Source organism: Hemiscyllium ocellatum, chromosome 4 (genome assembly GCF_020745735.1).
Source record: "Hemiscyllium ocellatum isolate sHemOce1 chromosome 4, sHemOce1.pat.X.cur, whole genome shotgun sequence".
In the NCBI taxonomy this organism is placed as follows: Eukaryota; Metazoa; Chordata; class Chondrichthyes; order Orectolobiformes; family Hemiscylliidae; genus Hemiscyllium; species Hemiscyllium ocellatum.
The window spans coordinates 91,850,330-91,864,755 of NC_083404.1; the positions used below are offsets into that span (position 1 = coordinate 91,850,330).

Genomic DNA, 14,426 nt, shown 5'->3' on the forward strand with positions numbered 1-14,426 from the left:
AAAGTTAGTGTGCTTCCAATTAAACCTGTTGGACTATAACCTGGTGTTGTGTGATTTTTAACTTGGTACATTGTACGAGAAAGCTTGTACTTCCAAATAAACTTGTTGGACTACGCCCTGGTGTTATGTGATTTTTAACGTTAAATCTAAGTCATCCGTTAGCCTGCCCGCAAGTCTTTCATTCTGACAATGGGCTTTCAGTAAATACAGCCTGAACCTATTCTGCTGTGGGGAGAACAGACCCAGCGGAGGGAGAACTCTTCCGGTTAGAGGGAGCTGTCAGAGCGCTCACGTGACCGCGCTGTATCCATTTCACGACAAGATGGCAATGACGGTCACGTGTTCTACGGTGTGCTGCGTCATCACGTTCCATGCAGGTGACTGTACTCGTTCAGAAAGGCGACAGGGTTGTCTGTGGCTGGGGAACCATGAGTGTATCGGCAAATCTATTAAACCGCAGCCTGATCGAGGTGAGCCGAGTCGGGCCCGCCGCCACAGCAGAGTGCCCAGTACCGTCCCCGGGCACAGAGAACCGGCGCTGCGGCTGGTGGCGGAGAGCCGGCAAGTGGCGCAGTATGAGCACGGTCATCCGAGCGGAAATGTTAACTCCAGTTTCTCTCCACAGTGAGATTTTTCCAGCATTTGTGTTGGCTGTCTGTGTTTCCATGTGCCGCTGTTTACGCTGAGCAGGGATAGGAGTAACTCCGCACAGAGACTTACATTGTACTAGGGTCAGAGTTAGTGTGCACGGCTTGTTTACATTGCACTGGGGTCAGCGTTACGGTGCACCGCTTGTTTACATTGCCCTGGGGTCAGGAATTACTGTGTAATGCTGTTTGTTACCTGGGCATCAGAGCTACAGTATCTCACTGTTTACGTTGTCACAACCAACTTTGTGCTCTCAGATCCTACCCCGACTTTGTCATTAAGCTTGCTGATAAGTGTGGTTCTGTTGTAGTCTAGCGGACTGACCTCTACGTTGCTGAGGCTGAGCATCTGCTCTCAGATACCTCCTATTTCCTTCTGGACCATCACTCCGCGATTGAATGTCAGAACATTACTAGCCTCACTTCATCTGTTGAAATCCCCCCACTGCCTCCAAGTTCATAGTCCCCCAATCCCTGCACAGCTCACTTCTGCCTCCTTCCTGATATTCACAACCAGTACTGCCCAGGTAGAGCTATTGTTTCTGGCTGCTTCTGCCCCACACATCTTAGCTCTTTCCACTTTGACTTAGTTTTTTCTCCCCAGTCCAGCCCTTGCTCACTTCCATCCTCGATTCCTTGATGCTTTCCACCAGTTTCTGAATTGCCAGTTTGTGGGCTCCAGCTGTCTCCTCTTTACTATCCTTTTACATATCCATCCCCCACCAGAATGGTCTCAGGCCTCCACAGTTCTTCTTGGAACAAAGGGCTAAACCATCCCCACCCATTACCACTCTCCTCACCTGGCCAAGCTCATCCTCACCCTGAACAACTTCTCTTTTAACCCCCCACATTTTCTTTTGGTCATGAGTACCCACTTAAGACCCAGTTCTGCCTATCTTTGAGGTGTGTGGAATATTCCTTGTTCGAGTCCATTCCGGCCCTCACCCACAACTCTTTCTCCGATATTCAGTTACATCACATCAGTGCTGCTTGCTTCTCTCATCCTGAATTGGAAAGGTTTATCGATTTTTGCTTCCGATTTCCACCCAGCCCTCACTTTTCACGTGGTTCGCCTGTGATTACTCCCTCCCCTCCCTTTCTCAACATCTCAGTTTCCATTTCTAGCAATAGGTTGGTCACCCATGTGCACTATAAACCTACCGACTCTCCGTTACTTTCACTATACACTGTCACATCCTGCATCCTGTAAACACTCTATGCTATTCTCCCAGTTCCTTCCTCTCTGTTGCATCAGTCCTGATGATGCCAACTTCGACAAAGGGGGCCTCCGAAATGTCCGCCTTCTTCCTCAACCAAGGATTTCCCAGCACTGTTGTTGACAGGACCCTTAGCTGGCTTCTACCCATCTTTCACACTTCTGCCCTCACCCCTTCTCTTTCCTCCCGTAGCAGCGATAGAGTCCCACTTGTCCTTACCTACCGTCTCAACAGCACCCATGTCCAGAGGATCGTTAGGTGCCATTTCTGCCATCTGCAGTAAGATGCCACCACCAGGCGCATCTTCCCCTCCCTGCCCTTGTCAGCTTTCCACAGGGACTGTTCCCTTAGCCTCCCTTCCTTCCTTCCTTTTTTATTTTTTTCAGCTTAGTTGTGTACCTATTGGCTGCCTTGTGTTTCTACTTTCTAACAATGACTGTGCTTCAGGTTTACCAGATAGATTCCTGGGATTGCAGGACTGATATCTGAAAGTAGATTGGATCATTTCAGATTATTTTCACTGGAGTGAAACAAACAATGAGAGAATGCTGGAGAAAGTCAGTAGTTCTCATAGCATCTGTTGAGAGTGAAGCACAAAGTTTAAAACAGTCTAAAAGTGATCCAAGTTTCAAAATGCTATTTGGTATAAAGGCCTGTTTCATGTTGGGGATGGATTGGTATTTGGGATACAGGTTAGACCAATCCAGTTATTCAAAAGATGCTAGTGGAGGAAGATTATCTCACAGGGTTTAATCCTATCTCAATTAGGTTCTGAAAGGCAAAGAACAGCCTCCTTGCCTGTGGCATCCCCATGTAAAAAAATCAAAGAGACACTTCAAATTTTTTTACAACATTAGTTTTTGTAGATGTTCCAGTATTAACAATGCTAACTAAGTAGTAACAGGAAATTATTTGACACAGTTATGGCGTAAAATGTTGCAAGTACAGTAGTGACCCTGGAATCCGAAAACCCTATTGTTCAAACAAATTGGAATCTGATCAATTATTTTGAGAAAATGTTGCCCTAAAATCCCAACACATTTTCAGAATCCGAGCACCACGTACCATTCAGATCGCACATTGTTTGTTCAGTTCGTCCCCAGAGGTAGTCGTGAAAGCATCTCTCATGCATCCATCACCTTGATTTGTGCTGTTTTTTAAAATTATCACCCTTGTGCATTCACCATGGCACCCAAGAAGAGCAGTGAAGCAAATAAGAGTAAGAGGAAGTCTGTGAGAACGACAATTGAGTTGAAGAAAGAACTTATCGCTTAGCATGAGAGCCGTACGCGTATGTCTGATCTCGCTGCCATGTTTGAGATGCCGAAATTGACTGTGTATGATTCTGAAAAATAAAGAAATGATAAAAGCAGCTGATGTGGCAAAAGGTGTTACGACTCTGACCTTGAAGAGATCCAAGTTTATAGAGGAGGTGGAAAAACTCCTCTTAGTGTGGATAAATGAAAATCAGTTGGTTGGTGATCCCATCTCTGAGGGCATAATTTGTGAGAAAGCCAGGCTGACCTTAAAAAGGATGTGCCTGGAAGTAGTGCTGATAGTAATGAGTTTAAGGCTAGTAGGGGGTGGTTTGAAAACTTTAAGGAAAGAACTGGGATCCACAATGTTGTATGCATGGAGAGACTACTAGTTCGAATGTGGATGCAGCGGCAAATTTTGTGATGAAATTTAGTGAGTTTGTGAACACTGAGGGGTGTGTGGCACAACAGGTGTGCAATTGTGATGAGACAGGCCTCTTCTGGAAAAAGATGCCAAGGAGGACCTATATAACTAAGGAAGAGAAGTCTTTACCAGGCCATAAGCCAATGAAAGACAGGCTTACTCTCTTGTTGTATGATAATGCTAGTGGAGACTGCAAGATAAAGCCTTTGCTTGTGTACCACTCAGAAAATCCACGTGTATTCAAAAAGAACAACGTTATGTGGAGGGCAAACATGAAAGCATGGGTTACCAGGCAGTTCTTTACTGAGTGGATTCATGAGGAGTTTGCCCCTTCTGTGAAGGCTTATATTGAGGAAAAGAAGCTACCTCTGAAGGCTCTTCTTGTGATGGACAACACTCCTGCTCATCCTCCAGGCTTGGAAGAAGATTTAGTGAGCGAATATAGCTTCGTCAAGGTGAAGTTCTTGCCCCCCAATACCACTCCTCTCATCCAGCCCATGGACCAGCAAGTTATCTCAAATTTCAAAAAACTGTACACCAAGGCGATGTTCCAGAGATGCTTTGAGGTGACAAACGAGACCGAACTGACCCTCAGAGTTTTGCAAATATCATTATAATATCCTCCATTGCTTAAGAATCATAGACAAAGCATGGAAGGAAGTGTCTCTGAGGGCAGTGAACTTTGCTTGGAAGAAACTCTGGCCTGAATGTGTTGCAGGGAAAGACTTTGAAGGCTTTGAAGAACCACCTGTTGTGCCTGTTATTGTGTCTCTGGGCAAGTCCATGGGCTTGGAGGTGAGTGAAGAGGATGTGGAGGAGTTAGTGGAGGATCATAAGAATGAAATCACCACAGAAGAACTTCAGCACCTCTACAAGACACAGCAAGAAGTGGCAGAGGAAATTTCTTCAGAGGAGGAAGAGGGAGCGAGTGGGAACATTTCCAGTGCTGAAATTAAGGAACTGTGCTTCCTGTGGTCTAAAACACAGGTCATTGTTGAAAGGTGGTATCCTAACAAGGCAGTGGTTAACAGGAGTATAAACATGTTCAATGACAATGTGATTGACCACTTCAGAAAAATTCAGAAAAGTCGCCAACACCAGACAATTTTGGAAAGGTGGTTCTCTAAAGAAAGCCAGTCCAATGAGCCCCAGCCTCTACAAGTGGTGTTAGTGTTACGACAATGAAGAGACAAAGAGAGCAAACACCAAAAGCACAGTTAGTTATCTGATGTTATTAGGGAAGGTAACTCACCTTCCAAGCAGTAAACCCTCTCCCTCCTTCCTCCTCTCCAGCTTCCACATGTACCATTAGCACTCCTCACTAAGATAAATGAAGTTATTTTCATGTTAGTACATTTATTTCTTGTTTTATTATTATTACTTGATATTTAGGTCATTTACTCATCTTATTTTACCTTAACCACGTGTATTTGCAGTTAAAACTGTCTTGAAAATGCTTTTTTTGGGTCCAGAAATGGATTAATTCACTTTCCATTATTTCTTATGGGCAAAATAGTTTCGGAATCCGAACAGCCTCCTGGAACAAATTAAATTCAGATTCCGAGGCACCACTGTAATTCTGTTGCTTTTCTTTTGCAGTGTTCATACTTTTTCCCAGTAGTGGTTATGAATGAACTTAAAAATGTCCAGGCAACCTACAGAAACCTCTCTGTAGGTTTTGACTATTATCGTAAGTCTTCTTTAACGTTTTCAGGGAGATAAATAAGTTACCTTTATTTGTTAATTGTTAAAATGCATAACTACACATTACTTCCAAAAGAGAGTTCTTGTAAAATATTTCCTCTAAAAGTACAGGATATTTTGCTTAGAATGTAAATCTTGGTAAGTTTAAGAACAAAACACTATATTTTGAATCAATCTGTGCAGACATGTTATTACACATCACTGGGCAGGTGGGACTTCAATCTGGATCTTTGGGTTCAGAGGCGGGGCCTCTTGCACTAGATGTGGCCTAACTAAATGGTAAGAAAAACCAATAGCTTTAGATTGAGTGGCACTTGTTACTGCATTGCATCTTGTGGGATGTTGCTACTCGCAAATTTGTTGTTTACCCATTTTATTTCAAGAAAGAATGTATTTATTTATAAAGTGACTTGGACCATTATCAGGTCTCTATGTCCGTGGTAGCTTTCACTTTCCATTGAGATAAGACTTGCAGGCAACAAATGAATCATATGTTTGCTGATGCTCCAATGATTGCTGACTACACACACTAAGTGTGTGCACTATACTAAGCCAAATTTGAAAAACAGAAATAAAATTTTGACTCTGATTAATGTTATGTCTCTTACCTGCTATGCCTTTTTCACTTTTTTATTCATTATTTTGTATTTGTCAGTCTTTATTTAATTATACTGATGAGAAAAATCACTGCTAGTGTGCATGCTGCTGGGTGTTAGCAAATTCAGAAATAATTAAAAATCTTAAAAGACGGGTCACAGTATGATATTTTGATAACTGAGTGGAGGAAACTGTGTCTCAGAGAGAAGAGGTAGTCGCTGAATGATTAGCCATTGATGGAGATGAAGAGTGTGTGGGAAGGGGTTGCCGTGGTGGTGTAGATATAGTTTCAGTGCTGTTATAGTCATTGAAATTATTGAGCCAGAAAATGCTACTATCACACTCTGACTACTCTGTGATGGTCACCACTTAACACTTAATGATAAATTTCTGTCCATGATGTATTCTTGTTGACATGGATTAAGAGAATGTGTCCTCTCACGGCATTGGACATAATCTTTTGATATTAAAGTATTCAACCCTGATATTAAAAAGGACAAGTTGAATATGGGATGTGGACAGACTTTGGATGGGAAAGCAGGAAGTCTGGATTAGCATGCTTCTGTTATCCCTGGCATATCCCCTGTCCTGAAGTCAGTGAATATGTCAGAACAGCTGGGCGACCAATTGCTGACCTAGAGAAAGGGATAATAATGAATTGCGACAACTTAACTATCCGGGGTGGGGGGTGGTCTCTGTAATGGGCAATGGAGGGAAACTTGGGGGTCTGGACAAAGTATGTTTATTCTTTACCCACACGCAGTACTGTAAAGGCACTTGCCTTCTTCCCAACACTGTTTTCATCTCCCTTCAGCTAGTGCACATCTAAGGTCAGGCAGACTAATTAGACTGAGCTTAAACAGCAAAACACATGGGTTGTTGTGGCGCAGTGGTAATGCCCTACCTCTAGGCCAGAAGACCCAGGGTCATGTCGCACCTGATGCAGACACATGTCATGACATGTCTTAACAGTTTGACTAAAAATATTTAAACAGTAGGGCAGGTTAAATTGGCTGTTGCCATTCTCATTAACAGATTGAAATTGCCAATCTGTATCCTGGGAATATTCTGACTGGCTGCCTTTTCCCCCACCTCCAGTGCGCCTGAAAGTGGGTGACTTTAGATTGGAGTTTTTGTAAATAGAGTCATCGAGATGTACAGCATGGAAACAGACCCTTGGTCCAACCCGAACACGCCGACCAGATATCCCAACCCAATCTAGTCCCACCTGCCAGCACCCCACCCATATCCCTCCAAACCCTTCCTATTCATATACCCATCCAAATGCCTTTTAAATATTGCAATTGTACCAGCCTCCACTACCTCCTCTGGCAGCTCATTCCATACACATACCACCCTCTGCGAGAAAAAGTTGCCCCTTAGGTCTCTTTTATATCTTTCCCCTCTCACCTTAAACCTATGCTGTCTGGTTCTGGACTCCCTGACCCCAGGGAAAAGACTTCGTCTATTTCTTCTTTCCATGGTTAAAAATCACACAACATCAGGTTATAGTCCAACAGGTTTAATTGGAAGCACACTAACTTTTGGTGCGACGCTCCTTCATCAGGTGATTGTGGAGGGCTCAGTCGTAACACAGAATTTATAGCAAAAATTTGCAGTGTGATGTAACTGAAATTATACATTGAAAAATTGATTGTCTGTTAAGCCTTTCATCTGTTGAAAGAAGTGAAACTATGTGTAAATCACAAACCTTTGTTTTTAAAGTTGCCTTCTCGGGTTAGCTGCTAACAATGGTGATAAGGTGTTACCCCCCTGTGTTCTCTGTCTATGACCTGACGTTTAGATTGATTCTAATCTAAAAAGTGAGATAACAGACTTTTACATAAATTCCTGCAGTTTTTGAACTCTGAGTTCTCCATGAATGTATGCAGTTTTTGAGCAAAGTACAATATAACTCTGCAAGTACAAATTCACCCCACAAAATATGTGTGCATGTGGGTCCTTGTGTCTGTCTGTCTATCTGTCTGTCTGTCTTTCTGGGGTGGGGGTTGTGAGTGTGAGGAAGTGTGTTTGTGTGTAGTGAGTGCAGAGTGTCTTAAGTGTGTGTGTGTGTAATGGTGATCACCTGTAATGTGACATTGACCCAAGGTCCCGGTTGAGGCCCTCCCTATGGGTACCGAACTTAGCTATGCTCGGCAAAATCATATCCTATCCATGCCCATCATGATTTTGTAAACCTCTATAAGGTCGCCTCTCAGCCTCCGACGCTCCAGGGAAAACAGCCCCAGCCTGTTCAGCCTCTCCCTGTAGCTCAGATCCTCCAGCCCTGGCAATATCCTTATTTGACTCCTGATTCCATATTGCGTACAGTTAATGTTAACATCCAGGCGCTCTTGCAAGAAAGTAGCTGAACCAAATCATTTTAGATAAAAACATTTCTTTAATCCATTTTATGATCTTGTTTATGCCTTTTTCTTTCAGATTGTGAAAATGGAGCTAAAAGTAAACTTGTTAATTTGAATGGCACTATTCCTGTGCTATGCAGAGGTAAGAGCATAGGCTAAGTAGTCACATTAATGTTTTAGATCTATATTAAATTGGCAGTTTGGATGAAGAGTTCAATGCTCTTGATGGAGATGCTTTTTTCCATCTTCTGAAACGTTTTCTAAGAAACTGCTGAAAGTCTGGATAGGTTTATCTCAGCTGCACTGGACTGTGGCTTCTTATGAGGCATAATAATATATGTGGAAAAACTTGTGGGTTAAATTGTGACCTTCCCACTGAGCAGTGCTGATGGTTGGAAAATCCTTCAAATTCAATTATGTTAGAGTAGTTAACTAATATAAGAATAATGAATTGATTGTTTAGCCCATTGGTTCTTAAAGACAAGTAAATTATTCCAACTAGAACCTTCTCAATACTTTCTCAGAAGTCTCCCTTTGGCACCATTATATTTGGGGGTAATTATGATGGTGAAGAATTTCTCCAGATCATACAAAAATACAATCAAGGAACCAGGATAGGTCACTTGGCCCTTCAAGCCTGTACTGCCATTCAATAAGATCATGGCTGACCTGACTTTTTAACTTAATTCCTGCATATGCCCACTAATCTTTCATCCCATTGCTAATCGAGAATCTGTCTGTATCTGCTTCAAAAGATTTGGAAAACGCTGAAGAAGAAACTCAGCATGAAATAATTTATAAACACCAGTCTTCAGCTGTGTATTTGGTGACACATTTTTTAGCACTGTACAGGGTGATCTCGAAGTTGATTCCTATATTTTTCTTGTATTGGTGTATTTAATGTGAGGATCAAACACAATATTGACTACATTGTATTGAGTTTACTTAATTTGTTCCTCACAATGTGGGCTCCTCTACATTAGGGAAATGAAATGCAATCTGGACAATTGCTTTGGGGAACACCTCCATTCTGTCTGTGAAAATAACCCTGGACTTGCAGTTGCCTATTGATTGACAATCACTTGGGTCAAGTGTGATTGTCCTCCATAGGGGCATCTAATTGTGGTCTTCAAGTCGTTAGAGGCCAAACCGGGATCCACAGATTCTATTGCAGTGTGGGCATTGGTGGGTGGTAATGATGGTTGGAGGTGGTGTGGGGCCTTCCTGATATTCTATCTCTCCTTGCGCCAGAATCGCTCTGTTCAGCAGCACAGCAGAGATCATTTTTGTAGTGTACAGCTCCCTGCTGGATGATATTTCTCCGGTGATTTCAGTTTGTAGCTATGTCCTCACAGTTGTTGATGTTGATATGGAATTTATTGAAATTGTCTTTGAACCATTTCTTTTGGCCACGAACGGCACGTTAGCCTTTAGCATAATCTGTTTTGGGAGGCGTGAGTTGAGCATTTGGGTGGCATGGCTGGTCCATTAAAGTTGCTGTTGAATTATGGTGGTGATGATGCTGGTTATGTTGGCCTCTTCCAAGATGCTGGTGTTAGGTTGCTTGGCTTCCCGGGTGGTCTGTAGGTCTTTTCATAGGGATCTCTGGTGGTGGTAGTGTTCCAGTGCTTTAAGATGCCTACTCTAGGTAGTCCATGTTTCAGTTCCATTTAGTAATGTTGGAAGGACAGTGGCTTTGTAGACCAGGAGTTTAGTCTGACCCTGTAGGTCGTGATCTTCAAATAACCTTCTCTTGAGTCAGGTATAGGCTTCACTGTCCAGGTCGAAAGGTGTTACATCAGTGTTGGCCTTTGAGGAGACAAGGCTGCCAAGGTATGAAAAGTGATGCACATTTTCAAGGGGATGATTGCTGACTCTTATTGTAAGAGGGGTAGAAGGACGGTTGGGTGAGATTGAGGGAATATTAGAGTCTTTTTTAATGTTAAGGCTCAGGCCTAGGAGTTTATATACCTTGGCACTGCAGATCCTCTGCAGAGTGAACTGTGCTGGTGTTGTCATCAGTATATTGAAACTCCAAGATGGAAGTGGTGGAGACCTTACCCTTGACATTGAATCTATGTACAGCTGCTGTCCATATGGTAAATTATTTGAATTTCCTTGGGCAGGTTTTGGCTTGTGAGATGGAAGAGGGTGAAGATGGTGAACAGGGTGAGTGTGAAGATGCAGCCCTGCATGGTACCCGTTTGCACAGTGAAAAGCTCAGACTCCAGTCTAGAGTTGCTAAGTACGAGTGCAAATATGTCGTCATACAGCAGCCTAGCATCCTGATTAACTTAGCAGGGCAGCCGCATCGTGACACTGTCCGTCAGAGTCTGGCTGTTAACTGTGTCAAACGCTTTAGTTAGGTCCATGAATGCCATGTAAAGTAGTTTCCAGTTGCCTACCTCTTCAACATGCCACCATATTCCCTGGCCAACATCTCTGTCTAGAATAGAATATCCTTTATTGAGAATTGTACTTTAGTACAGGAGTACAGTGAAAAGATTTTACAAATACCTAGGTACGAATCTTATAAAGTAGAAAAAAGTGTTGTTATACCAAAAAGGATTTAAGAAAAGCAGTAGCATTACTTAGTGTCTTAAGAATAATTTAGTTGTAATATTGTGAAAAGGTTTTGCATTACACTCTGATTTTAAAAAAAAATTCCAGACAGCAGCAACTCAGCACAAAGTGCCAGGCCCAAGTCCAACACCTGTCCCACATCGCTCCAGCCACCAGTCTGCTCCTCACTGGCACTCCGCAGCAACAAAGAAACTTGCACTGTACTAGGATTTGCTTCACCTCATGCCGCTCCAGGATAAGGGATTGCCCACATGACCCTCCGGGAAGCGAGATTCCCCATGTGGCCCTCCAGAATGTGGGATTTCCCATGTGCCACTGTAGGACTCTGGATTCTCCTGCTCCAAGATTTCAGCCTACCCATGCTCACGCTGCTGCTGCTGCTGCAGAATATTGTTCACGCGCTCAACTCCTGCTCGGCCTCTGGTCTTGACTTGTCTTCTCTCAGGCTTGCTTCAGTGCTCCAGCAAGACTCAGCACAAGCTCGAGGATCAACATCTCGTTTCCTGCTTGGGCACCCTGCAGCCTTTGGGACTCAATACTGAGTTCAATAATTTGAAGGCCTGATCACCTCCTTCCATTTCTTTTACCCATACTCGTACTCAAGCCCCAATCTGACTTGGGTTGTTTTCTGCACCAGCTTATGGTCACCATTATCCATCCCTTTTTTGGCATAACTGTCCTTCTCTAGGCTATGATCACCTTTAACCCTCTCCCTACCCCCTTCAGCCTATCTCCCAACCTTTTCCGAGCTACTAGCAGTTCTGAAGAAAAGTCACTAGTTCTGAAACATTAACTCTGTTTTCTCACTATAAATGCTGCCAGATCTGCTGAGTTTCCCCAGCAGTTTCTGTTTTTGTTCCACTATTGACTGCTCCTCTTTCATGGAAGAGTTTGCTCATTTACTTGGTAGTTGCAGTTGTGGACTGGGACTAGAAATTAAAACCATAAAACATAGGAGTGGAAGTAAGGCCATTCGGCCCATCGAGTCCACTCCGCCATTCAATCATGGCTGATGGGCATTCAACTCCACTTACCTGCATTCTCCCCGTAGCCCTTAATTCCTCGAGACAACAAGAATCTATCAATCTCTGCTTTGAAGACATTTAGCGTCCCGGCCTCCACTACACTCTGCGGCAATGAATTCCACAGGCCCACCACTCTGGCTGAAGAAATGGCTCTGCATTTCTGTTCTGAATTGACCCTCTCCAATTTTAAGGCTGTGTCCACGGGTCCTAGTCTCCTCGCCTAACGGAAACAATTTCGTAGCATCCACCCTTTCCAAGCCATGTATTATCTTGTACTTCTCTATTAAGTCTCCCCTTAATCTTCTAAACTACTATGAATACAATACCAGGATCCTCAGCCGTTCCGCATATGTTAGACCAACCATTCCAGGGATGATCCGTGTGAATCTCTGCTGGACATGTTCCAGTGCCAGTATGTCCTTCCTGAGATGTGGGGATCAAAACTGGACGCAGTACCCCAAATGGGGCCTAACCAGAGCTTTATAAAGTCTCAGTAGCACAACAGTGCTTTTATATTCCAACCCTCTTGAGATAAGTGACAACATTGCATTCGCTTTCTTAATCACGGACTCAACTGAACGTTTACCTTTAGAGAATCCTCGACTAGCACTCCCAGATCCCTTTGTACTTTAGCTTTACAAATTTTCTCACCATTTAGAAAGTAGTCTATGCTTTTATTACTTTTTCCAAAGTGCAAGACCTCGCATTTGCTCACGTTGAATTCCATCAGCCATTTCCTGGACCACTCTCCCAAACTGTCTAGATCCTTCTGTAGCCTCCCCACTTTCTCAGTACTACCTGCCTGTCCACCTAACTTCGTATCATCTGCAAACTTTGCTAGAATGCCCCCAGTCCCTTCATTCAGATCATTAATATCTAATGCGAACAACTGTGGCCCCAACATTGAACCCTGCGGGACACCGCTTGTCACCGGCTGCCATATCCCAACTCTCTGCCTTCTGTCAGACAGCCAATCCTCAATCCATCCCAGTAGCTCACCTCGGCAGCATCCACGGAGCAGGAGAATCAATATTTCGGGCATAAATCCTTCATCGGGATGAGGCTTGTGGATAGTGGCTGAGAGATAAATGGGAGGATGGGGTGGGGTTGTGGGGTGAGGTAGCTGGGAAAGCGATAAAGGTGAGGGAAAAGGTGGTAGGTTAGCGAGAGTAGTGATAGATGGGACCGGAAGGCGGGGCCGAGTTGGAGGCTTGGGACTGGGATAATATGTGGCGAGGGGAAGTGAGGAAGCTGTCGAAATCCACATTTATCCTATGTGGATGCAGGGTCCCAAGTTGGAATGAGGCATTTCTTCTCCAGGTGTCGGATGGTAACAGTTTGGCGATGGAAGGGGCCCAGGACCTGCATGTCCTTGTTGGAGTGGGAGGTGGAGTTGAAGTGTTCAGTCATGGGGCGGTGGAGTTGATGGTGGTGGGTGTCCCAGAGATGTTCTCTGAAATGATCTGCAAGAAAGCTTCCTGTCTCCCCGATGTAGAGGAGACCACACTAGGTGCAATGGATACAGTAGGTGACATTGGTAGAGGTGCAGGTGAATTTCTAATGGATGTGGAAGGATCCCTTGGGGCCTTGGACGGAGGTGAGGGGAGTGGTGTGGGCACAGGTTTTGCACTTGCTGCGGTGGCAGGGAAATGTTCCAGGAATGGGGTGTGGGCTGGTGGGGGGTGTGGACCTGACGAGGGAGTTGTGGAGGGAATGGTCTTTTTGAAACGCTGATACGGGGTGGGGAAGGAAATATATCGCTGGCAGTGGGTTCCATTTGGAGGTGGCGGAAGTGGCAGAGGATAATGTATTGTATGTGGAGGTTGGTGGGGTGGAAGGTGAGAACCAGAAGGGGTTCTGTCCTTGTTGCAATGGGAGAGGTGGGGTTCAAGGGTGGTGGTGGGTTAAGTGAAGGAGATGCACTGGAGGGCATCGTCAACCACATGGGAAGGGAAGTTGTGACTGTGGAAGAAGGAGCCCATCTGGGACTTTGAGGTGGAATTGGTCATCTGGGAAAGTTTTTCTTCCCACCTTTAGCGCATCTGTTCCCAGGTTGACACTTCAACTCCCCCTCCCACTCAGTAAAGGACATACAGTTCATGGGCCTCTTCTACCATCAAACCAATACCATCTGACACCTGTAGAAGGAACACCTCATATTCCACCTTGGGACCCTGTAACCAAACGGGATAAATGTGGATTTCAACAGCTTCATTATCTCTGCGCATCCGCCCCCCCCCCCCCCACCACACACACACACACACACACACACACACACACACACACACACACACACACACACACACACACACACACCTCTGAGCTATCACCTCCTTCCTCATCTTTATCCACCTATCACTTTTCCATCTACCTCCCTCCCATTTATCTCTCAGTCTCAACCCATAAGCCTCATTCCTGATAAAGGGCTTATGCCTGAAACATCGATTCTCCTGGACCTTGGATGCTGCCTGACCAACTGTGCTTTTCCAGCACCACACTCTTTTCTCTAAATGGGCCAAATTAGTGAATCACTTTGAATAAGCAACAAGGGAGAAAGATTCATGAAAATTTTAAAATAATGTTGTGTTTAATGCTGAAGTGATAAAT

The 14,426-nt window shown here is 44.2% G+C and overlaps 1 protein-coding gene across 4 annotated transcripts in view; it reads left to right on the plus strand.

Annotated features, from left to right (window-relative positions):
- Nucleotides 1–382: 382 nt before the first annotated feature.
- Nucleotides 383–14,426, plus strand: part of si:dkey-181m9.8 (E3 ubiquitin-protein ligase RNF31) — a 65,315-nt gene continuing 51,271 nt past the window's right edge. For 3 of the 4 annotated variants that reach the window (XM_060824383.1, XM_060824385.1, XM_060824386.1), the window contains exons 1-3: nucleotides 383–470; nucleotides 5,144–5,234; nucleotides 8,288–8,353. In XM_060824383.1, coding sequence (XP_060680366.1) covers nucleotides 429–470; nucleotides 5,144–5,234; nucleotides 8,288–8,353 — 199 coding nt within the window. In that variant the 5' untranslated portion in view covers nucleotides 383–428. Of the gene's footprint in view, nucleotides 471–577; nucleotides 625–5,143; nucleotides 5,235–8,287; nucleotides 8,354–14,426 lie in introns of those variants that run through there. The other variant, XM_060824384.1, reaches the window with a different exon arrangement.